General features: G+C 36.2%; 1 protein-coding gene across 5 annotated transcripts in view; it reads right to left on the bottom strand.

The window, feature by feature from the left end:
* dpp6a (dipeptidyl-peptidase 6a) overlaps positions 1-27,280 on the bottom strand; it is a 435,379-nt gene that overhangs the window by 151,628 nt on the left and 256,471 nt on the right. Inside the window, exon 1 of one of the 5 annotated variants that reach the window (XM_051882660.1) lies at positions 17,802-17,828. The exons of the other annotated variants lie outside the window; for them this stretch is intronic. Coding sequence (XP_051738620.1) covers positions 17,802-17,828 — 27 coding nt within the window. Of the gene's footprint in view, positions 1-17,801; positions 17,829-27,280 lie in introns of those variants that run through there. 5 annotated transcript variants of the gene reach the window in all.

The raw sequence follows: 27,280 nt of genomic DNA, 5'->3' as shown, positions 1-27,280 counted from the left end.
ATAGGTAACACTTTACAAGAAGGTCCCATTAGTTAACGTTGGTTAATGCATTAAGTAGGCTAACATGAACTATCAATGAACAATAGCTTGATACAGTAGTTATTATTCTTTGTTAACGTTAATTAACAAGAATACAACTGTTCATTGTTAGTTCATGTTAGCTCAAGTCCATTAACATTAGCAGTTACAATTTTTGATTTTAATAATGTACACTGTAAAAAAAACATCACCTTGGTTTTACTCAAAAAAATTTGCATCAGACTTCTAAGTATTTTGAACTCATATAATTTGTGTTTGACCAAATAGACTTTACATGTCTTCAACATGCCAACTCAATTTTCCTCATAAACACAACTCAAAAACTTTGTGAAATATTAAGCTGAGTAAGCCCCAATAAAATTAGATGTAAAAATATCTAACATGCATTAGCTTCATTTCACCATTTACATTTCTGCTGTTCCATCACACCATCTGCTGTCAGAGAGTGAATGTGCATTTTCATTCAGCATGTCTCCTTCGCTCATTCCATCATGCGCTTCTCATCAGTGTTATTTATTTAATTAAACAATCACCTTTTTAAGTTTAATAACCATATTAGGCTATATCGCTGTTCTCCCATAACAAAACAATTGAAAACCTCTTAAAATGATAAGAGATTTGTTATACCATTTAAGATATTTAAGTAGTGTGCACACTCATGCTCCTAAATACATTTTACAGTTAGCAAACATCAAATGTGAGTGAAACGCTCTATGGTTACAGATATTAGTGTACAGAATAACTGAAGAGTCATACCTGTTAGCAGCTTGTTTGAACTCATCTCAACGTGTGTTTTTTCCCCCAAACCAGCTATGTGCAAACCCCTCCCTTGAAGCTGATTCTAAAGATTTCATTGGTCATGTCAATTAGGGCTGAAACCATTAAAAAATTGTCGACAAATATTTTTGTTGTCGAATAGTCTTTTGATCTCATATGAATGAATGAATGAATGAATATTAAAAAGTATGTTGAAAGATACAGTACAATTTACTGAAATGAATCCATCTCTAATGTAATCACTTTCAACCGCAGAAAGACGTAGAAAGATGTCAAAAAAATTTTACATTTACCTCAGGAAAGCCATTCAATGACCATAAACTCGATAGTTAGTAAAAAGAACAAAAAGAAGAAATCTAAAGATGGGCATTTTTCAAAAATGTTTGCACAATATTACAAATTCATATTTTTACTCTTATTAAAAAGTTATTACAATTCCCAGACTTAATAAAAACACAATACCAGTCATTTCAACAGTATTTTTAACAAATTCATTAAAAATACACATTCAAAAGCTGAAATGATTTCCTTGTTTTAATTATTAGTTAAAGTATAACTCAGTATTTTAACTGAATGCTAGTGGAATAATCGAACAAAGCATACTGATTAATCAGTGTAATAATCGATGATTAGTCGATTAATCGTTCCAATAATCGGTAGATTAATCGATTATCAAAATAATCGTTTGTTGCAGCCCTAATGTCAATCATAGTGCTGATTGCCTACACAATGCTGGAAAAAAAGAAAAAACTGAACATTTAAAGGATTAGTTGGTCCCACTTTATATTAAGTGGCCTTAACTACTATGTACTTACATTTAAATTAATCATTTGATACAGTGCACTTATTGTGTACATACATGTTTTACATTGTACTTTTACATTGTACTTACATTGTATATTTTAAAAACACCTGCATGTAATTACATCTGTAATTAATTTCTGTAATTACATATATAATTACACTGTTGTCCCATCCCTTACACCTTACCCCTACCCTTAAACCTACCCATACCACCAAAGCTTTCCCTAACCTTACCCGTATCCCACCTCAATAGCAGCAAAAGTGTTTCGCAATTCAATATGAACCCAATAAGTACATTGTACTTATTTTTTGACGTAAGTACATAGTAGTTAAGGCCACCTAATATAAAGTGGGACCGATTAGTTCACTTCTGAATGAAAATTTCCTGATAATTTACTCACTCCAGTTTCATCCAAGATGTTCATGTCTTTCTTTCTTCAGTCGAAAAGAAATTAAGGTTTTTGAGAAAAACATTCCTTGATTCTTCTCCACATAGTGGACTTCACTAGGGTATAATGAGTTGAAGGTCCAAATTGCAGTTTCAGTGCAGGTTCAAAGGGCTCTACGTGATCCCAGCCACATTTAAAAGGTCACGCGTGATGTAGGCGGAAGTACCGCGGTGGGGCGAAAAACTTCATCTAATTTTCTCCTCCAACTTCAAAATCGTCCGATATTGTTGTTTTACCTTTTCGTTTCTCTAGATAAGACCCTTATTCCTCGTCTGGGATCGCGTAGAGCCATTTGAAGCTGCAATGAAACCTCAATTTGGACCTTCAACCCGGTGAACCCCATTGAAGTCCACTATATGGAGAAAAATCCTGGAATGTTAACCTTCATTTCTTTTCGACTGAAGAAAGAAAGACAAACATCTTGGATGACATGGGGTTGAGTAAATTATCAGGAAATTTTCATTCAGAAGTGAACTAATCCTTAAATGGCCTACATGACATAGATATCGCAAACATGACACTTTTGAGGAGTTTTTTATGTGTAACATGTTTTCAAATGGATGGTGAAAATAATTTGAATCTAAGGAGCTTTAAAGAATTTTAGAATATCTATCTGAGGCTAAAGGCAGCTTCCTTTAACATTTAAAAAAAAAGAACTTTATTAATGTTTATTTAGTTTTAACAAGTGGTGAGGAGACCTCAGACTGAGTATGAAGAAGCCAAATGAAAAAATAGGGTCAATTCAGGGTGATTGCCATTGAGATGACTTGGAAAAAGTGTCCCAATCAACTTGAATTCATCCCTAAAGTTTCTGCTCAAAACTAACTGAAATGAAAAATAATTAATTTAATTCATCCCTGCAGAGGAAAGACTGTTGTTTCCAAATGAAGGAAAAATAGATACGTTTTTTGCCATCGGCTCTTGGCCAAAATCAGTCAAAAAGTACTGTCATATCGAATATTGGCAAAAATCCATTATTGTGCATCCCTATTGTTTAGCCAAACTTAAACTAAGAAACAACTGAAACAAAACCAAATCAAACAACAAAACACTCCATACACATACTGACTGTTGATTTTTGGTTCAAGAAAGTAATTTCAAAATCAGCCAAGCTGCATACCAACAGACGGGATGATTGGAAGCACGGGAGAGAATGAAACTGAGTGTGAGATTGAGGCAAACATAAATAAACAAAGCCTTAAAAATGGGTGTGTGAGTCACAGAAGCGCTAGGAGGCATTAGTCACAGTAACGGCACAGCCCAAGAAGGGGCGGCTGATGGAGTCTCCTCTAAAAACAGGCCTGCTGATGACAGACGGCCGCTGTGAGAATCTACCCACCATCTACAAATCTCCGTTCGGTCGGTTTCTCTGACACACGTAAAGGTTGAACCCACTTTATGAGGATTTAGTGAGCTGCGGGAAAAGAAAAAAAAGAAAGTATTCACTGAGCACAGAGACGCAATCCTGCTGCTTATTTTCAGACAATTGCAGAGAAAAGAAAAATGTACGCTGTGGAAAATGTGTCGACTTGGGTTGGTATTTATACGGAGCTGGGTTGGGTGAGTGGTGGCTGCGTACCGCTGTGATGGAGGGAGAGGTAGGCCTGCACACATGACGGATAAGACAGGAAGAAGATAGCTAATGAGCTCTGGCCAGAAGACGGAGAAAGAGAAACTTGCAGCTTTCAGAGCGTTAGAAGTGGAATTTAGGACAAAACCTTAAGGCCTTTGTCTTCTCAAACACACGTGCAGATACACAACACGCACAGAAACGGAAAAGAAAGCATCCTTTTGGGCTTTGCTGTAAGGCTTGTGTCTTTCTCTTTGATTAGAAATAAGCCGTGGCTTTGCAGGCAGCCCTTGTTTCGTCCCTGAAGCGATGCTGTCATCTCAGCGAGACACAGAGACCTGCACAGCTAAAGGTTATCAGAGGCAGTATGGGAAATCAGCTGGATTTCCACAAAACACACCACTACATCCCTCTCCCACCTTAGCTACCAATAAACACATAAATGAAAGAAAAGAAAGAGATGTGCAGTGGCGCTTCCAGTAAATTTTTAATAGGGTGGCCAGAGGGGCACAATAAAAATATATATGTGTGACCCGTGCTGGCAAAATGAGTCGGAATGCGGACAGGCTAATTTCGAGCTACAGGCAAAATAAGTGAAAAATGTCGATTTTGGTCGAAATTGAGGTTTTCACAAAAATTAGTTCATTAAGCCCTCATTTAGCGATCCCAATGCTCCAAATAGCAATTAAACATCTAAAAGTATCTTTATTTTTACGTTTTCTGAGAGGAGTACCTTTCCTTTGACCATGAAAAATGAAATTTTTTCTGCGCGCTTCTGGACAACTGCCGCTTCCCTCAGCACAAGTTTGGTATCGTTTTAAAGTGCAGCATTCCACCTTTGTGAATATTCATAGCGAATTCTCGATGGCACGAGTGTGAACCAATGAAATATGATTTTCAAACTCATGCTGATGTAAACAAAACAATCTTACTCGTGCTGACTGACAGATCTGAAACTGTAATTCTGTGTGTATTTGTATTTTGAGATTGTGCGCTGAGGCATCTTTGTGTGCGCGATCCCGATATACAAATATACACAGAATTACAGTAACTCTGTCTTGACGAGTATTCACGCAAACATTATCTGTTACGTTTTAAGTGAGCATTTTGTTAACTGTTGGGGAAAAACATCTGAAGTGCAACATTATATTAGATTTGTGTGATACAGTAGGTCTTAATAAATAGGCTGTCCGTTTCATTAATGTTAATCAAACAATTGTGGAATCATGGAGAAAAAAAAGTTGAATATATATTATTTCCTATAGATATGGGCTTTGACTTGGTTTGTGGCAAATTTGGTGGTATTACCAGGGATTTTACATTATGGTTGCTAGATGATTTAGTTTTTTAATCTTTAGAAAACGTTAACTCGATTTTTCTCAAAATTGACTTTGCTGACTTCAAAGTGTAGCTTTTTTTTCTTTTGTTTGATTCCAACAAATCATACATCATTTTGAAGGTTTTTTTAATAGAGAATGTAAGAATAACAATAACTCCTTTTTGAAAATTTGATCATTGCGACTCATTTTGCCAGCACAGGCCACATATTTATTTATTGCTTTTTGCTAGTAGCAGCTTGTTCCTGAAAAAGCAACATTATTAAAAAAAAAGTGACTGTCATGCTACTGAAACATGCACTTTATTTAGTCACTTCTTTTAGTTAGTTACTCTACAATGGGTTAGACCACTACTGAGAAGCAAGAAATCACATGTTGTGTGAGTGGAGAGAGAGAGAGAGCGCGAGCGAGAAGTGAGTATGTGTGAAAAACACTTGCTGACAAGGTTTCCAAATAAGAGTCTGCTGACATGGGTCCCAGCAGCATGACGCGAAAACACCATCTCATTAAAGCCACAAAAATAGACCTGCACGAACACAATTACACATTCAGTGGAGAGTGATGCTCACCAAATATCTCACTAAGCTTCTCTCTCTCAGAGCTGCTTATCCAACCATTCCTCCTCACTATAGAGAATCCCCCCACCTCCACCAAAAAAAGAAAAAAAGGAATAATTTATTTCCAGCAAAACGATTAGGAGTTTGGATTTAGAAATTGTGTTGGAGAGAGTGTTTATTCTTAACTCTCATAGAGACTCTGTATATCAGCCTGTGACAAAGTACTCAAACAGACACATTTTAAAATACAGCAAGTGTTCATTTCAGGAATTTGTGTATGTATCATTTGCTATAATTAAATTATATTACATAACAGCAATTTGTCAGCCATTTGCCACCGTGCTCTCAAGATGTATCAGTAGACATATCAGTCTTTCCCTGTTATGGATACTGGTGCATCCACAAAGCTACTTAACTAGTTTAGTCAGTAAAGATGCAGTTATTTTCACCAGAAGTGCCCGCGCTAGATGAACAGCAGCAACATGATAATGATGTTGATAATTATGATTAGCCCTGGACATTTTTATACAATCTGGATAAATCTAACAGCCTATCACACAGCAGAAATAAATGTGACAACAGCCAGTTCTCAGGTCCGATGAAGAGAATGAACTAGAACAATATTTAATGACAAACACTCAGGAGAACACTGGAAAAACACCACCACGCTACCATAAACCATACAAGACAAAGAACTAGGAAAACTCAGGGCTTAAATAATTGAACAGCAGGTGAATGAAATCAGTAACTAGGGGAAGAAAATAGTGAACTAATGACAGAGAACATAGGCAAACAGAAACTAAACGTACACGTTACACCATTCAGTCTGTAGTTTTTGGCTTGTATGTCAAAATACATGCCAATTTCCATCCACCAAAAACAACACAAAGCTATGAACAAAGCTATGGAAACAAGATGAAAAATAAGTGGAATCGGGGACGCGAAAGCGACAGTGATAATGACCATGTGTTAAAATGCAAACACGAAACACAAAAGTGTGTCACTAATAAGTCTTCAAGTTCTGTGTGTCTCTGTGTGAATGAGTGGAGCAGTTTCGTCATGGTGTTTTCTGCATCTGCCGTCTCGCTTTATTATGATATTTCACATCTCCTAGAGTTTCACTCTCACAGAATTCACCTCATTAGCATTTCACTGTTTCATTTGAGAAAAGCTAAATACACACTGAAACTCACTGAAGGTAATCACAACAAACACCAAAATAAACATTGGTTTATCTTGAAGAAATTATGACAGAAATACATCACTATTGAATAGTAAAACGCACTACTCAAAGTAAAGTTGTTATTACTGTTTTTTTAAGGAATATCATACAACTAAGATATTATTCCATCCATCCGTCCAGTTATATGTAATGTTTTGTTGTAAATTAAGCGTTTATTTTCATTTGATTACATTTTAAAAGATTGATGACACATTTGTATCAAATAAATAAACTGAAAAAAATAAATGAATGTTACATGTACTTACTGTAGTAATAACTGTAAATTATGCATAATTATGCAACATGCAACTAACCTTAAACCAAGCCCTATTCATTACCCTAACCCTATAGTAAGTACATGTTAATAATTAATATTACTTAGTACTTAAATGTAAATAAATGTATAATTACATTGTAACAAGGGCACCTTTAAATAAAGTGCAACCAAAACTGATTTCATGGGGCTCTAAATTGAAAGGTATCTTATTCTGTGGAGTTTACTTGTAAATGAATATGCTTACATTCATTCTCAAGGTCTAACAAACATGCCTAATGAATGTTCATCCCTATCGTCACTGTCGGAAGGAAACCTTGCATATATATATTTTTCGTCTGTCTTTTTTTCATAAGTAATTACCCTTTACCAGACATGTTCACAAGTCCCTGCGGTCAAGTCCAAGTCAAGTCTCAAGTCTTTGAGGTCCAAGTCAAGTCAAGTCAAGTCTCAAGTCTTTAGGGGTCCAAGTGAAGTCTAAACCTATGTATAGACAAGCGTTACAGTAAACAAAACAACGAACAACATTTCCATCTGTGTGTCTCGTTTGTGATAAGGTGATATAATAACGCACTGTGACTTAACAAACCGATCTGTGGAAATTAGTCATACGGACAGGGTCATAAAATGCGCATGGAAGTGCTCGTTCAATCCAAATACAATTTAACATGGTAAATCTGAATATTATATGCATTATCAAATACTTTGGCAAAAATAAATAATAAAAAATGAAAAGGACATGTACTTCTTGAAAATGGACCACAAGCAAGCCTCTGCATCTGTGCAACACCGCAGCTTCCCTTCGGATTAATTGATTGATTTTCAAATGAAATGACAAATTTATTGCAAGGTAAGGCTTGGCTATATTGTTATTATTTGTTGCTAATTCAACAGGTTTTCTAATGGGTGATGAATTCGCGTGCCTTCAGATGCGTCACGCGCTCGATGGCTTGGTGTGTTTAGATATGATTTGTGATATTCGCTGCTGCAGCACATATTTGGGAATGAATGGATAGTAAAATGTGGTGTTTCATGTCATCATGTGGGGTAGTAAATAGAGAACGTAATCGGGAATGTCACGCCAAAAGAAGTATTTTTCACAAGTCTCTGTCTTCAAGTCCGAGTCAAGTCTCGGGTAGTAGTTCACGAGTCCAAGTCAAGTCTCGAGTTAGTAGTTCATGAGTCCAAGTCAAGTCGCAAGTCGTTTATTTTTGCCAAGTCGCAGACTCGAGTTTCCATCTCTGCCCTTTACGCCTCTCTGAGGGTTTTGCAAATATCTAAGCAATGAAAAGTATTAAAAAGAACCTGTGTCTAAACCTTGTAACTCCTTTGGATCCTCAAACTGTCAGTAAAACCTCATAACACCACCCCGAAAATGAAAAGCTGCATGCAGTTTGGACTCAGTCTGCTTATTTGCAATGCAAGGGTAATAAAGATCTGGTTCTTTGAATAAGTACAGCATTTTCTTTACTCAAGAAACACTGTATATATAAAGGCTAATGTTTTATATATTTGAGGAGTGGAATAGTGTGCCTTAGTCTAGCATTTGTCATCAACTCACAGCCAGTACTGTCTTAAATAGCATGTGCAAAGCACTTTGTTTTTAATAAAATGGGATTTGGCCAAATGACAGAATAAACTGAGTGCTCACATAGCTGCAATTAATTTTATAACCTTTAAGTTGATGAAAACATAATGCGATGCACTTACTACCAAAGATGCAGGTGTTCTAATGACAGACAAAACATGTATGTCTGAAATTCTCCAAAATTCATTGATCAAAAACCTCGTAACTCCATTTGAGCTTGATTTTGGTAAAAAAGTTAATAATATGACACATGCAAGAGTCTGACCACAAATAAAGCTACAATACCAACTTTGACAGCGCAGTGTTTAATTATTTTTTAAAAAATACAGTGTTTTTAATCATTTCCTGAAAAGTCCAATTTTTAGAGATACAAGGTTACCACCCAACAGTGATGGTATTAATCTTATGAAATGAATATCGTGATAAATATTGATACTGAATGATATGAAAATAAAAATGAAAAAAAGATTGTGATAATATTTTTGGTGAGAGAGGGAGAACTATGCATTTAAGTAGATGAAGGCCTAAATCTAAAAGAGAGAGTTTGGATATTGCAGAGATGAGATTGGCTATTTGATCCATTTGAGTGCTCAGTGTGCCGCTGCTGATATCCTAATAATGTGAGCCACTGGGCGAAACCATCCAAACTGGACAGAAATGCTTTTCGCACCATGTCTTCCCTCAAAAAAAAAATACTTCTACTCTTTAATTTGTATGAGTAATTCACATTAAACTGAGAGCGGAGGCTGAGAATGAATGCTAGATTGCCATCCAATTTAATGTCTGGCGGCACATCAATCAATTATTCTGATTTCACAGAGGCAATATCTGCCCGAGGCAATCGTCTGCTTTATATAGGAGGGATGTGTCGTCGGTGAACACTAGGCAGAGGTATGATGGTGATATTTAGACAGCGTACTGTACAACGCTATTAGAGAAAGGACACAAAATAGCGAGAAATTACTTTGGATATTGTATCCATTACATCCTCATCTAGCGGTCCCCGTCTCTCTTATCTGACCGTCTGCCTGTCAGCGTCTGTAGGGATGACAGCCACACAGGCGGCGGTAATGTGATTTTCCCCTCGCTTGCAGTTAATTTTACATTGATTAATGTGTTTTGAGAAGGCAGTAATAGTATTTGGAAGTTATTCAGCCAGGGTGACTTGCGAGCAAGATTACAACAGCAGATAACATTTCAGCTATGTAGTGCGAACACACTGAGAAGTAACTATGTTATGGTTCAGCTCCAGCAGGTGTGCGGCACAGTCACGCTGAGAACAGTTGGCCGAGCGCTTTCAACTTCATTACCTGAAAGGCCATCAAAGAAGTCTCTGTGTAGTTCACTTCCTCTCTCTCAATGTCGGTATATGCTGTGGCTGATTGGGTTGTGGCAAACGTCCAGATGAATATTGGATTAAGGTCCCCTTCAAACTCACACAACTCCTCTGACCCTTATTCATCAATGACGGAGCAGAGGGATAAAAGCAAAGGGCCATGGGAGGATCAGGGAAATGTTACAATGACAAACATTATTTTCCCAGTCTGCTCCTCTGCAGTCTTCGCACACCGCGGTTCCTTTTATGTGATTTCAAAAATGTCAGCTTATGGGCTCTTGGATGGAGCTTCAAATGGCAACAGAGGGCAAGACACCCTGTGACGTTTGACAACTTTTCAAAAGGAAATTGCTTGGAGTCGTTTCTGCACAGAAGACTGGGCCAGTTGCCATTTATCAAAAATAAAAATAACCTAACATGAGTTAAATTATACTAAGTTAAGCCTGCCAGTATCTTAATAAGCTAACATGTTTGGATTACTGTCCCTATTGTTGTCATTTTTAATTGTCTTGAATTCACTAAGCATCAGCTGTATGCATAGGCATAATCTGTGGGTAGGACGGGTGGGACATGTCGTAGAGCATTTACTTTGTTCGTTTGTTAAATAAGAGGTGATCTGGCGCTAGAATGTGTTGTTTTTGAAATCATGCTGAGCGTTCGTTGCCGCTGTTATCAGTGGCGGAAGGCAACAGTGTTCTCTTGGCGCTCGTGCACATCACACAGACGAGTGCTTCAATCTATCGCTTAACGTTGTTGCGGAGACTATTCGTTCCGGTGAAATCACAAAACAAAATGTACAATTGCACAAAATACAACTGCACAAAATACAATTACTGATGAACATATCTGGTTTTAATGAGAAAAAAAACAAAAAAAAAACAACAACAACAACTTTAAGAGTGTAGATTACAACCCAAAACCTCTGACATGCTTAACAAAAGTTCTAACACCAGAACATTAAGACACACAAGCATTCCATGCGAATGTATGCATTTATTCACTGACGTGAAGAATGTCGGGACTAACAATATATGGTATTATAGTAGAGAAAACTATCACATTAAACATGAGTTCTATGTCAATAAATTAAACTCAATGTACTATTTAAATTGATTTCTGGACATTGTAATGTTATTTTTTTCTGCAATTGGGATTGTTACCAATGTAATAGGTGTAGTAGTCAGTAATATGGTACTAAATTTAAAAAAAAAAAAAAAAGTTTTACAAATTAAGAAATAAACTGTGTTTTTGTGAAGAGTCATCTAACTGGTGTACACTCACACTAGACTGTACTCATAAATAATAGTAATTTCAATTAAAAATGTGTTTTGTCATGTATGGTGCAGGTTGCCCTATCAATTAATGTATTAACCATGTTGAAATGACATGACCTGCTGTGTTTCACTAAATGTCGAAGAGAATCCTTATGCTCATTGGCTGCCGCCTCTGTAGATAAGCTAGTAGTGTAGAGTTGATTGTGAATTTGACACATTATTACGCTTTACTAGTGGAGACAATGGGTGAATTGGTATCTGTACAGCCAAAGCAGCATAAAGGTTCTCAAGCCAGAAGACAAAACAGACTGCCAAAGATGAAAAACAAGCATAAACTTTTTATGGCATAAACAAAATGGAAAGATTTGATGATGATGTTGATGAAGAAAATGCCCAAGTACTGATGCCCAAGTTTTTTTTTTTTTTTTTTTTTTTTTGGACAGGTAAGGGAATTAACTATGGTTTTGACCACTCTCTAAAACTAACTAGTATCAGTGTAATTTACATTTATTTATTTAATTTGTACATTTATTCCTCAATATTGCAGCATAATAAGCCCATAAATCCTGAGTTATCTTGTGCCATGTTTCATACTTGAGTAATTCGCTAATAAATGACACTTTCTCTTGACACTACAAAGCACATGAATGAGGTAAGTATTGTTTAGTTTAGGACTGGATGTCTGTCGCTAATCAACTTACAATATTATTCTAGTGTATTGTTTTGACACAAAAGCCAACATCCTTTTCAAAATTACAAGTATAAAACATTGCTTAGTCCAGAGTTTTAATTGGCTGTAACCTGGGATTAAAGACATTAATCTAGAGTTAAGCAAAGTGTGAAAAGCCTTTAAGAGAGATGTAACAAGAATTTAAAAAGCAACATCTGAATCTGAAATGCTTTTCCAGCCACTATAAAGGACCAGGTAATGGAGCAAACCGTCTGGGCTAAAGTTCCCTTACCTAGTCATTACTGCAAACGATGCATGCTTGGTTTTTAACCTTCGGGATTTATGCACTGCAAAATCAAAACTCCATCCGAGTGAATCCCGGGAGTAATAAAAGACTTGATGGAATGCTGTTTCATAAGCAGCTAGAGACGTCAACAGGCCAAAGCTTTACACAGCTCAGTGAAAGCATATGCCATATGTCGTCTCTCTGTAGAGGTGCTGAAAAAAGACAAATCTCCCTAAAAAAGACTGTAATGCAGTCATCGATTTTACCAACTGCAGAGTCAACCACCTGCTCATTTATTACATTTCTGTAATACTGATTTAGTACTGAACTACATATTAGGGCTGTGTAATTAATCAAATTTTAGTTTCGATTTTGGCTTCCAACGATTATGAAAACACGATAATCCAGATAAAACTGTGCCGCATTCCATTTCTTTCCTTTTCAGAGATGTGCTTTTAGTTCTCCTTGAAAGCTCAAACTTAACATGAAAATCAGTAAAATCAAGTAACGTGACTTTCGTTAAATGCTGTCAACTGCGGAACGTGTTTGATATTAAGAAGAGTTATTAAAAGCGGGAATGAGAACTTGCACTGTTCAATGGCTTTCAGTATAGACACGTTTTGAGATGAAGAAGATCATGGAAGTATAAAGTATACTTTGAGATTGGCATGCACACCTAAACATTCAAATACACACAAAAAATCAGTGAGTATTCATGTAAGCAGGTAGGTTATATCTTAAGTGAATGTAAACATGGGAGAAAATCGGATGTGTGTCAGTATATTAGATCTGTGCATTATGTCTTCAAGTTACACCAGCCTTATAAACCTGCTGCCATCTGTGTCCTTAATACTAATCAAACAACAAAAGAAAATGAGAAAATCACTCACTGCTCTTGCCTGAAAGACTTTTGTAGCTTTAATAAGAATCAAAGCAAGTTTAATTCAAACACTGAAGGCTATGCTGTGTATTATTTTATAATTGATTATTCCATTTCTGTAGTAGGCTTCAATAATTGTTTGGGGACATTTTAACTTAAATTAGTTAGCCTATAGCATTCTGATCTGTTATAGAAATTGGTACAAAGTTTCAATAGTATCTAAATTTCTGATGTCATAGAAACTTTTTTTTTTTTTTTTTCCAGCAAAATATATTAATATATATCGCTATTCATAAGGTTTTGGTCATATTGCCCACTCGTAATAATGTTAAATAATTGTGAATTATCAATATTGACCACAATAATCGTGATTATGATTTGTCATAGTCAAGCAGCCCCATTGCATATTTTTTGCCTGTCCAATGTAGGATGGACTGTATCATTGTCTTGAAGGGGCACCTGAGAAGGGACTGAATGGTCTGGTCTCAAAATGTGGCCTAGCAGCAACGTCTTCATGCAGTGACTAGTTTCAGTTTAATAAAACTTGCAAGAAATCATTTGTACCATGGCTATGGCAACCTTGATCTAGTGGAACAAGTGCATTAGACCTTGCAGACGCCTTGAGGATGTGTCCACATACAAGGGTATCACACGCCTTTATAATGGGTGTCATTGAATAACAACTGGAGCTTTTTTTTGTGCAGTTCACAAATGGCACTTTCTGGTGTAAGTGTAAATTATCAGTAATCACCAGCGGCTGGTGCTCAGCACATTACACCTGCTGAGACGACGCAGGGCAGCACTTATCGCAATGACCTGCAGTGCAGCCAATGGCACGTGAGCTGGCTAGAATGCGTGAATGAGGGGAAAAGTGAGAGAGAGTGCAGAGAGAAAGGTAGAAGTCAACGTTTTGCTCATGAGATATACCCCTGGCACATTATGACTTTAGTTCTGCCATAGCAACTTTAACACCCACCTAAGGGTTGGCTTATTTGATCTCAATGGCAAGCACAACAATCGATCCAGCTCCAAGTATAATCCTCACCACGTCCATAAAGTCAGACACTTCATAAGCAACCTCGCCTCAATAAAAAACATGCTCGATTTCCAATCGCTCAACAATGGGTTGGCTATGGGGTGGTGGCTATCAAGGGAGTGATGTGCTGGAGAACAGAGAGTCGTTTATTCATTTTTATTCATCCCTAAGTAAGCAACCCCTCATTAAAAATACACAGAGGGAATAGGGAGTGTCTCCAAATCCGATCTTCTAATGCAACCTTGATCAGTTACAGCCAAATATAGGCCATGCCATCTAATTCCCCAGCCTGGTTATGTAGTCATAATTGGGGGTTTATTGATTTCCAGCCTGTCGTCATGGCTGAGGTGACCTTTTGTCTGAGAATAATTGCTCTATTAGAGGCTTTATAGAGGCTCCTGTTAGAGGCCTCACACTATTATCTGACATAAGAATAACGGGCAGATATGAGCTGACCCTCTTTAGATTTGACGGGCTGCTATATTCTTCCCAGTATTGAATCAGTTTGTGCAAAGAGAGAAAGATGAAAAAATAAAAGGGAGGGTGGCAGAGCGAGAGAACTTCCTATTGAGAGCTTGGATGTTTAGTCACCGTGTTTGCACAGGAAATGTGTGCTTTGCTGTATATATGGTCACTGAAGTATTGCACTGAAGCTACAGTATGTAGTGGATTAAGGATAGATGATGGTGGTGGTGGTGGGTGGTTCACCTGAGTGCACGTGTATGTAATCAAACGGCCATTTAGACTAAGCCGTTTAGAATTTAAACCAGGGAGAATGAAATGGCTTTAGGGGGCTTCTGTCCCAGCCATGTAGCTTAAATAATATTCAGCTTCGGCTTCATCTACTTTGGCTCTTTTTTATCTCTCCGCACAGGATGGCCAACATTCAAAAAAAAAAAAAAAAAAAAATTATAGAGATATTTCCATTTGTCCAATGTCAGTCCTTGGAATTAATAGATGTTAACTATTATTGCTTATACTAATTAGTGTGCAGCTGTTTCCAATAAAGTATTTATCCTCAACGAATACTAATTTAGAGCAGATCATTTGTTTGTATAATATTTTATTCACATATTAAATGTATTTCACAGTATGTAAACACTGAGGTCAGTAAGATTTGTTTTGTTAATGTTTTTGAAAGAAGTCTGCATTTATTTGATCAAAAATATAGTAAAAACAGTTATGGTTACACACTTTTTTTCGATGTACCACTTTAGACTAACCATAACCATTCTACTAACCATAAGTAACTTTGCAACTACATGACAACTAACTTTCAGTAAAGTATTAATAGACTGTTAGTAGACTATTAGGTTAGGGTTAGGTGTTAGGGTTCAGGAGAGTAGAATAATTGACACGTAGTTGCAAAGTTACTTATAGACAGTAAAATGTCTATTGGGGGACCATGAAAACAAAGTGTTAGCAGATATTAAGTAAAACATCTACTAATACTCTACCAAGACTTACTTGACATGTGGTTGCAAAGTTACTTATAGTAGAATGTCAAAGGTGGACCATCAAAATTAAGTGTTAATATGGTAAAATATTATTAAAATAACTGTTTTCTAAAAGTATTTTATTCCTGTGATGGCAAAACATAATTTTCAGCAGCCATTATTCCAGTCTTCAGTGTCACATAATCCTTCAGAAATCATTCTAATGCTGATTTGGTGCTCAGAGACGACCCTGGTGCATTTTTTTTTTTTTTTTCAGGACTCTTTGATGAATAGAAAGTTTAAAAGAATTGCATTTATTTGAAATAAAAATGTATTGTAATTTTATAAAAATGTATTTACAGTCACTTGGGACAGTGTGTCCTTGCTGAATAAAAGTATTAATTAAAAAAGAAATAAAGAAAAGAAATCTCACTGACCCCAAATTTTTTAACATGTAATACAGGACTGTAAAATAAAGTGTTACCAATACTTTACATATAATCTATACAAAATGATTATATGACACTATAGAAAATCTGTACAAATAAAATGAAAAAAAAAAAAAAAAAAATCTTTCTCTCGTCTTTCTCTTTCACACTCACGTAGCACAGGACCTGAGAGGAACTGAGATGCTTTTAGCACCCAGTCAACATCCTAAGACTCATCTCCCAAAACCATGTACACTTATCTTTCTGTTCAATAATTGAACAGAAAGATAAAACATACTTTCTTCCACTATCACCTCAATTCATCCTTTATTCTGGTCTAAAAGCATTTCAAAACAAAGGCACAACAAGTCAGAAAATATGGAAAAATACTCACTCCCTCACGTGAAATGTGTTCACAAGTGGCAGTTCAGGAAAGCACGAGGTACATTTTTAATCAGTGTAACAACTTCCTTTCGTTGAAAAGGCACAGACAAAAAATTCTGTGATAACACTAATCACAGCTCTGTAGTGTAGTCTGAACCTTATTTGAACCTTGTTGGTGTCCTCAAGGGAGGAGATACTGTTATAGGTGACACTGCAACCTTCACTGGATATGAAAATCATAATGTATCATATCTAATTCAAGAACTTCCAAAAGAGCTTTATAAACCGACGTGTGACTGTGACCCTCTCTGACTCACAGATAGCGGTGTGGTGTTTGAAGTCTGTCATTGAATATGCATTTTTGGGCTTTTTAAATTCTCCCTATTCAAGACTCAGATGTGGCATGCTAGTCAAAGCCAAGAGCAAACTGCCGCTCGCTAGTCGTGATATTTTTCACCCTTAATGCTGTCTGGGGAGAGGTGTGACAGTGAGATCTCCTATTAGTCTGCCGAATGAGCTCAATACGCCATGAAAGAGACAGGCAGTGGCTTCAAAAAAGTATACATCTACTATGTTTTAGCATTTCAAACCTATCAAACATCTTTTGTGAAATGCTTTATTTGAAAGGTTTGACCCTGCAAACTTTCTTTAAAATAAAACCCACGTAGAGTACTTTGATATTTTGAAGCATTCAAACATTTTTAAGATTTTTTAGACATTTGTAAGTGACTGAATCCAGAATGACCATGATATATGCCAATAAAACAATCCTAAAGGGGTCATAAACTGCATTGTTTTACATCAAAAATTTTAGAAATAAAAAACATTTTTCCTACCCTGATTTTAGCCCTCTTATTTGAACACTCTGTTTTAAGAGGCGTGTATGCTGTGAGACTTCAGTGTAAACGCCCACTGCTGTGATTGGCTAACATCTTTCCATTTAAAATAGCCAAGTATTACTCTCTTTTAGCACATTTTTACTATTACAGCTCACAAGGTTAACTAATCGTGAAAAGTGCTGCATTCCATTTAGATCTATGGCATTATAGATGTGGCATGAAATATTGCAATGATCAACAGCCGATCACAGACATGTTGTTGAGCGCATGAAAGCAGTGATCTCTTCATTGCAGCTCAATTTCTGCACACTAATAAATGCTTTCATCGTAACTAACAGTGCAAACGCGATGTAACTAAGAGATTTGTTGAATAAAACAGGAGTTTTGTTTGATTGACAGCTCCAGCGATTCTAAAGAGAGCATTCTTTGATTGCTTTCTATATATCATTTAATCACCATTTAAATAACAGATTATTTTCATCTTACTAAGAGAAACAAGGTGAAGTTGACCATTTAGTCAGTTGTTTGATTTACTGACACATAGACAAAGAACATCTGACTGTACATGAAACATTACATTTTAGATCAGGCATTAGAAATAACACAGTTACTTACATGTTGTTGCATTACTGTCGAGTCCATAAAAGTCTGTTTGCAAAGCCTTCACTGAAATGCAATTGATCAAAGAATCCACAGTGAAATAGCGAATACAAATAAATAAAGCTCAGCTGAGACATTCACATTGTTGAAAATAAATAACCATATTCCTAGCATAAGGATCCTTTGAAAGGTAATGTTATTTTTAGTCCTGTATCTCTCTTCTCTCCTCATCTCATTAACACGCCAGTGGGCGGGGCTAACGTTGCAATGATGAAGTAGGCATTGATTTTTACTGCGGAGGCAGTGTTTCACCTATCTATGATCATATTCCAGGATCATTCGTTTGCTGGGCCTGGTGTAAATAAAAGCTTTTATTGGACTAACAAGGAAGTTTTCAGTTCTGAAACTTACCCGCTATTCTTATAGTACGATGACCTCTAATTTATCAAAAGCTCAAGGAAAAAGTTGATTTCTCAATTCACGACCCCTTTAAATGAACTGAATATTATCCATTTAAATGGTCAGCCAAATAAATTGGTCTATCACAAAGACATTCAAGCAGAATGTGCTATTGTGAACATAGTTTCCCATAGTGTATAAGGCTATAAATTGTCAGTCTATATTTTTATGCCATGTACAGACAAAATCTTGCCAGAACATTGCTCAACAGTCAGCCAGCTGTCGTCTATCCAAACACACCACTACTGTTCTCCTATAATTCCAAGTTTCACACCTCGAAGAACCGATTTAGCTGAGAGAAAAAACATAAGTACATAATTTTCACCCACATCCCTCCCACTTTCAGGAAAAACTGCTTTAAACGCTTGTATTGTTTGTGTGAGTATAAAGAACTTAGTAATGGGAAATATTCCATGTTTCTTTTAGAAAAAAAAAACAAAAAACCTGAATTTACTTATTGACAAAGCTGTGTTTCTAAGCCTCTCTGAGCAAAAATAAATATTGGCTCTTCAATGGTGTGTAAGTCGTCCATAGGCACTTATTGGCTTTGAAGAAACATTTTAGTCTTGGACTACAACCAAACTATATAGCTACAAGCTCAATCATAATTCTAGCGAGACTGATCTGTCAGACCAAAATTTTACACACCCATTATGGTTCTTCTTTACAGACTGTCGCTGAATATGAAATAAAAAGCAGCATGATTATAAATGTGACTGCCTAGAGTATAGAAAAGAGCCATTTTTAATCTCCATTCCCCTAATTCACCTGCATCTGACATCAGCCTGAGGAGCTTGAAAACCAGATTACAAACTCAAGAGTTCATTACTGTGTAGCCAGGGAAATTATAGGAAAGTGAAAAAGAGGGGCGACCCCTCCGGCCAGCAGCAAGGAGACCGACTGAGCTCAATTAGAGTCATTATTAGTCATAATGAAGCAACCAAATGCACACTGCGACAGCAAGAAAGCATGGCATTTCAAACGACATTTACACTGTTTGATTGCTGGGCTATGGCTCATATGCTTTTTGTTCTAAACAACTTACACTATAACCAGTGTCAAGTTTCCAGCTTCAAGTCATTTGTCTGTCTGCAATGAAAGCAACAGCTGCATGACACAACACAATCAAAACACATTTGTTTAAAGTTAACATGAAACTCTGTTAGCAACTATTTTACATTCACTCAGATAATTTTAAATACTCTCCTCCCATAAATTTTGCGTCTGAAAGGAAAACTCCTACAAATAAAAAAATAACTGTCCACACCTTTTCAGCACAAATTTTTCACTGTGTGAATAGTAGTATGTGAATAATAATAGTAATAGTCTATAGTAGGACGGTAGTCAATGGGGGGCGAGATCTGCTTGGTTACAAAGATTCTTCCAAATATCTTCCTTTGTGTACAGCAGGACAAAGAAATGTATACGGGTTTGGAACAAATTGAGGGTGAGTAAATGATGACAGAATCTTCATTTTTCAACTATCCTCTTAATGCCAAAAGAGGGTTTGAGCTGGTGCAAGCTGTTAGTAAATCTGGCCCTTGGGTTTTTGGTGTTCAAAAATTGGGATATACACTAACAGCTGTGCTAATGTTAGTGCAGTGACGCATTCTAAAATTTAGATAAATTGCCTTACATTGTTGTGTGTGAAATCAAAAAGTTTGTCCTTATTCACTTTGTTAATTTTACTTAACTTAGTTAAGAAAGAGTCTAAACACACCGGTTACTGTATTTCTGAACTTGAAGAGTGATTTTTAGTTGCATTTTTAGTTGATTTGGAGGCAGTGGGAGGTTTGACAGTCTTGCAAAGCCAAATGCTGCCTGCCAAGATGCGGTTTGATGTGGATTCAAGGCAAAGGCTGTAGATATGACCAGCCAATGGGCTCAACTTCACAGACAGGAAACTGACAGCAGGAGAGTGAAAGCTTACTGACAGAAAAGAGAAAAATAAGTTTATTATCATCTTCAGCTTTTGCCATGATCACTTGGGATCTCCTTAGAATTATTGGTGCCATAGACTCTCACTTGTGTTGGTTGAAGGAAGTACCACATGGCTGGGTGATTTAGGCAAAATATTAAATCTCATTAAGTTTCAGCCTTTTGATATTCAATTCATATCTTGATATTTATGAATTTGCTCTGAAATGGTCTAATAGGATATTTATTTATTTATTTCAGAATGTTAAAGATTAATGGTAAAAATCTAGTTAAAAATAAATACTATTTTTACACTTTTACACTACCTTGTTTTCCATTACATGAAGACATATTTTTTCCATAACAAACAGCAATGTTTACTTGCACGTTATTTATGCAGTTTGATGAAAATGATTACAATTCTGCTTAATTTGGCATCTGCTGCAAAATCAGTACAAATACATGATAGATATGGGTGCATGAACAACTGCAGTGGCCATAAATCTCAGCAATTTCTGTGAACATACCAAAGCTTCCTATTTGACCAATGAATTTATTTTACATCTGATGCTCCTCTATGAGATAGAACTCAGTCATGGCACTGTGGTTAAATAAGAGTTGATAGTGTATGTAAAGATGACATTGATCAGAAGACACTCACTCTGTTCAATACAAAGCACTAGCAAGGGCATGATTCTTATTTATACAGGGCCCAATGACACCATGCTGTCATTTACCTGTATCATGAAATCTGCTACAAACAACCACTCTTAGAAGAATCTGATGGGAACACAGAAAGGGCCTTTTGAGTATTACAAAATGGATACAATGACTTATTCAGTGCTTAAAGTGTGGGATTGCTACATATATTTCCCCCATTATAAAGAGAATAAGATCAATAGTTCTCATTTTGTTCATTTCCTCCTAGTCTGCTGAGGAAAATATTACCGTAAAATTGCTCTTGTATTATATCAATGGTGGAAAAATCTTTTTGAATACCTTTCTACAGCATCGACATCAACTACATATTTTGAAGCCATGGATCCCAATTTCATTCCAGTTATACAATTATATCTCTCACTGCAGAGTGAATATTATTAAGCGGATAGTTCCAGCTGTAAAATTCGATAGGATAAGTCATGTTCAAAGCCATTATGCACACCTGCGCACGCACACCCATCAAATTCTACAGTATATTAATACATCAAGTTGCTTTGAGCATCACATACCACAGTGATTAATACCCACAGACACAAATGTAATCAAAGAAGCATGTGTGAGCAAACAGAATTCATAAGGTGACAGAATCATATCTAAGAGGTTCTGCACTCTCCTCCCACCATTCATTCTCTCTCCAAGGTTCATATTTAATAACATATTTTCTCTTTTTCGCTCAAATTTTAATCTTTGTGTAATGGATTGGCAATTAGCATGAATGAATAGACAGTATCCCTTCAGCATCAAACTTGATTGATGCGCCACATTTATTTACAGGAAAAAATAACACTTTCTATAATCATTTTCAAAGAGTAAAAAAATACAGCTAAGGGACCATAAATATGTGAACTTTTTAAACTTCTGTCTCAAAAAATAGTCTCAAAATAATTCTTTTAGACAAATACTGTTAATAAATGATCACAACAACAGTGGTTCACTAGTTTCTCTGACCTGAATCTGAGCATGAACACTTTCTATCAGCTTAGCGAAAAACAAAATATCTAAGAAAAATGCTTTGAAAAGATGCCATAATAATCACCACCAATAATTAACAAGTCATTAATCACCATTTGTTATTATTCAATTATGTAATTCTTAACAGATCACCAGTCCTTGATCATTCAAATATAAATGCATATGAATATTAGGAATGGTCTTGTTTTTATAGCTGCAGTCTGTACGTTTTGCCTCTTTGTCACCATCTCTGTTTGAAACTTGCAATTGCAGTTATTTGCAGAATTATCATCTTAAAGGATTAGTTCACTTTCAAATAAAATTTTCCTGATAATTTACTCACCCCCATGTCATCCAAGATGTTCATGTCTTTCTTTCTTCAGTTGAAAAGAAATTAAGGTTTTTGATGAAAACATTCCGGGATTATTCTCCTTATAGTGGACTTCAATGGACTCCACTGTTGAAGGTCAAAATGACAGTTTCAGTGCAGCTTCAAAGAGCTTTAAATGATACCAGACGAGGAATAAGGGTCTTATCTAGCGAAACGATCGGTCATTTTCGAAAAAAAATGTAAATGTATATGCTTTATATAAACAAATGATCGCCTTCCAAGTGGTTCCGCCAAAACCGCACTTTCGTATTCTTCAAAAAGCATTTCGCTCGCATTTGCGCCTGAAAATAACTGCGTGTGAGTGTGAAAAAATATTTAGGTGCACTGGTGCGAGTGACCCGATCAATTCTCATGAACAGAACTATAGTACAATCGGAACAAAAAGTACACCTCCTAAAATGCATCTACACTGAACAAGAGTTATGTTTCGCACGGCAATGGGCTGCTTTACATGCTTTCATTCAAAGAAGCTGCTTCAGTCAGCAGAGCAAGTGCGCGATGGACTACACTCCAAAGATTTGTTTACAAGGTGAAACGAGACCGTCTCATGCTGCTGATGTTTCAGCCAAATTAACTGGAAATACATTTGGATTATCATAAGCAAGGTCGGAAAATAACAGGGGCTTGAGAGCAAAAATGCCACCAAAAATCAATAAAAACATTTTACTTTCGCTTTTAAAGTAGCGGCAATTCGGAAGCGGCAATTGCTTGAATGGTGGGTGGGTTCATTATTATTCTTAATGAAAAACACAACAAAAAAAGAGTACAGTGACAAACTCGCTAAAATATGCTATTACATTTCGCTTTGCAACCAAATCTTCATCCATAGTCATTCAGAGAAGTGAGGCGAAATGGCCGAAGTGAGGTGAAATCTGACTCCTGCTGCCAACTCTCGTTCAACTCTCACTGAATTGAGCAGACGCATTCAGTTTTTAACCAATCTGTTCTCTAACTAAATTATTTTCATTACTATAAAAAATCTAAACGACGGTGGGGGCGGTGCCGCGATCACGGTGGGCAAGTGATATAACTGGTGTTACGGCTGAACACTGTAACACAGTCGATCGCAGCAAGCCTAATATGTAGCCTAAGTTAAGTAATATCACACGAGTAGACTCCTGTTTCTCCGAGTATTGGCATGATTGCAAATGTGATACTTACTAAACTTATTGAAGGCCAATAAACAAGTTGATATTAAGTGATTTAACATTAGACACAATAATGTCTGTTTTTGCTCTATTTCGTGAAAATAGTTTCAAACAAAGCCACACCAGAGCTGTTGCACATCTCCAAGCAGCGGTGATTACTGAATGAATCTGCATTTTGAACAACTGAATGAATGACTCGCACATTAAGATTTACCGCCACCTACTGGTGGTAAATGTAATAAATTTATTTTCATATTTACACTTTACATAGACTGTTTTTACTTAAAATATCAAACTTTTAAAGTTAAATTTTTTACATATTTCTAAATTCAAAATTATATTTAAAAACATTCATACAACATTATTTACCAATGAGCTGCATTAAGCAGTCTATGTCAATGTGTCTAAAAACCACTTCAGATGGAGCTTCTGTGCCACTTCTGCAGTGCAAAGATGGATTTTTTGATGATTTATTTTGATAGGTAACAGCCTGATTGGGTCTTATTGTTCTAACTGAATTTATTGTTTAACATTTAAAAACAAATTTTCTAGTTTAATTTAAGAAATTGACAAAGTATGATGCATACATTTAATAAGATTCGAAAAAAAAAATTGCTCTTATAATGGTAAAAATGCCTGTGGAAATTAATTTAAAGGGGCAAATATCACCCTGTAATAGGAAAGTTAGTGTCTGGTATTGATCAGAAAGTGCTCCTAAATTTTTGACTGTGCTCCTAAATTTTTTTTATTAGGAGCACAAGTGCTCCTAAAGAAAAATGTTAGCGTAGAGCCCTGTCAGCGCGTATAAATCAGTCACCGCACCGGTGTGGATAATGTACTTCGGAATCACAGATTCCACGTCTTGGAAGTATGACCAAAATAAGAATTTTCACCAGAAAATGTCATCTGATCAAGTAAGGAACATGTCTGCCACTTTTGTTCTGATTAACTGAGAAAAAAACCTTTACAATAGATCATGCTGCCAATGGTGATTAAATCTAACAATCGCTTAGCTTAAATCACATCAAAATTGCTAATTGTTGTTATTGTTATACTTTGTTCTCAAATTGTTAATTTTAACAACATCAGCATTGCATGACTATGTGTATTTAGTGTGTATTAGCGCTACCTGTAGATTTCAATTTCTTTTGCTTTTGACTATGGGTGAATCTCCAGTCATTTGGACCTTTCTGGATTACAATCCGCCATCAAAATGATAGTTTAATTATCCCAGCTGCTGAAAAGGCTATAAATGATCCGCCATCCTCACATGTGATTTAGCCTACTAGCTGGGACTCGTTCTTTATGTAAACAGACGTGATGTAATGACGCAAAGACGAACGGCTGCATGCACGAATTTCCCGCGGAAACCCACCAGTACCACCCGGATTAGAAAACATTATTACAAGCTTAACGCTGTGAATTGGGCTAAGGTAAGGAGATAGTTTTGAACACTGGCTGGATATGTACTTGCTAAAAAATTTATTTTGGACCGTTTTTTAACCCAAAAAAGTTACCGACTGCAGCTTTAAACTTTATAGATGTTAGTAAGTAGCTTTAAAAAGAAGGAGTACAATAGACTGAAACAGAATTCAGGGGTCATGTTTTTAAAAGTTGTCCTACTTTTAACATGTTACACCATCTTTCAAAGCAACACTCCCACCAGGACACTCAACAACCAGACCAAGATGCAGAGAACAAGGACTGGAAAACACAAGTCTGCACTGCTGGAAAAAAAAAAAAAAAAAAAAAAGGTAACTGTGGTTGCCAGAACTTAATAGTAAAAATATGGTAATACCACTTTAGGTTTAACAAATTTAACTTAAATTTACAGCAAAAATATGTATATTTCATTAAATGATAATGTTAATATACCAACCTACTTAAATGCTAAAATATGTTTTGTATCTAAAATATGTTTTGTTTTGGTGGGGAGTTAAAAAAAAAAAAAAAAATGTAACACATAGAATTCTAAGAATGTCAATTTACATTTTTTTCCACAGTAAATTATAAGATGACTTGTTGTTTTTCACTTCCAAAAACAAATCAACAGTATTTTACTGTAAAATTACATGAAATGTCCTGTTAGATTTATTACAGTTTTTCACTGTAATTTACAGTTAACCAATTAGCAATTAGTGGTCTTTTACCACTGAAATTATGTTAAAACCAGCCAACCATCGTGACCCATTTCCAGGCTCACACAGAATCGGTGGCAGCAGAAATTTGCAGAAAGTTCACAGAATTGGAATGTCCAATCACAAATTTATATACATCCTATGCCCCTTGACTGTTCATGTCTTAAATATTCAGGCTAATTTAATAATGCATTCAGCTAGTAATAAGTGTCTAACACTCTCAGCTCCATTTAACACTTTTTACCACGTTTAAACCCATTCCACATATTTCCCCCCAAGACCAGCGCAGAAAATGCAAATACAGCCGAGTCTGCCTGATCCTCAACCCATCCTTAACGAAAATATGAATCAGTTTTGTTAATTCAATTAGTAAATATTTAATTGTTTATGTACAAACACCTGTTAAGCATTAGATCATGTAAAAGGTTTGTTAAAGTCACTAATAAAATAATCATAAGATGTCAAAAAAATAAAAAAAAATAAAAAAATAGTAAGAGAATCAAATAGTTTCTTTCTTAAGCTCCTCAAAAAAAAAAAAAAAATAAACTGCTGTCATGATACTATGATGTGTGTGAGCAAAAATGCGCTCACCCTTCCAATAAAACACTCTCCTCTGTCCACAAATCTGAGACTTCTCTCCATACACACACACACACACACACACACATTACTAATAGAAATGTAAGAACACTGCCATCTGATTTGGCAGCCAACAAAGACATGAAGAAGATGAGGATGAGAGAGGCAGAAAGAGAAGAATCCAGTTATCATCTCATCTAAGCTTTGCCACCAGCATTGCCTGTCTGGTAAAAAAGTAACTGCTGTTGGGCAGAGGGCAATCCCCATGATGCATTGCACTGATGGCCAGATTCCAATCTATTGTCTCATCAAGGTGTAGAATTCAAAGGCTCTTTTGATCATAACTGCGGCAGGGACAAACATTCCCTCAAAACAGTGTGTGCTATACAGTCCTCTCTTATCGTTGATCTGTGGACACTGCAAAGAAAAAAAATCCTGATAATTTCCACCAAATGTCCCTCGAAAGCCTTAATTATCTCCATCTGTGCCATTTCAGAGCTGTTTTGCTGAGGCCATGAACGTACAGGAAAATGAATCTGAAGAAGCTTTGTGTTACACATGCACAAAGGAATCGTAAATCCAATCATTTTAAAGGAATAGTCCAGGTTCAGCATCAATAAGTTAATATTCAGTAAACGACATCTGTGACATTCTGTTGATTAGACATTCAGTTAGAAAAACACACAAAAAGGCACTTTGAGCAGAGGTCTAGGAGAAAAATCAGTAGGGTTTAAACAGAAATATACAGCTAGTCTATTTGCTAAAGCACTTCTCGGTTGTTGATGAAGTGGCCTGCAATGTGTCACACTTCATCTAAAACTATATTAAACAAATGTGTGCAGTTATATGACCTCATATTATCTCAGATTGAATGAAATTTATACTTTTAAAAAATTCATTTGTGAAATCACAGGGCTGCCAAATGAACTGCCAAAAGGTCATAGGCGGATCGTGTGTAAGGCTGGGCAAGGCTTAGCCTTCTTCTGGCCATGAACTTGAGACAAGCATGAAATTTTCTCTCTCAAATCATTGCCTGATTCTGATTGCTTTTAGAGAAAAAAGCTGCCCATTACTGCTGGTCTAGGATTCGTTTTTTTCTGTAATAATAGCATATTGGCGAAACAGATTTGGCAAATGGTCCAGTGCGTATCTTTGTTTGCACTCTGGAGGGTGTCAAAGGTTTCTATTTAA

This window comes from Ctenopharyngodon idella, chromosome 23 (genome assembly GCF_019924925.1).
Source record: "Ctenopharyngodon idella isolate HZGC_01 chromosome 23, HZGC01, whole genome shotgun sequence".
Classification (NCBI taxonomy): domain Eukaryota; kingdom Metazoa; phylum Chordata; class Actinopteri; order Cypriniformes; family Xenocyprididae; genus Ctenopharyngodon; species Ctenopharyngodon idella.
Note: the sequence above shows the minus strand (reverse complement) of the source record. Positions and strands in the feature narration are given on the sequence as shown.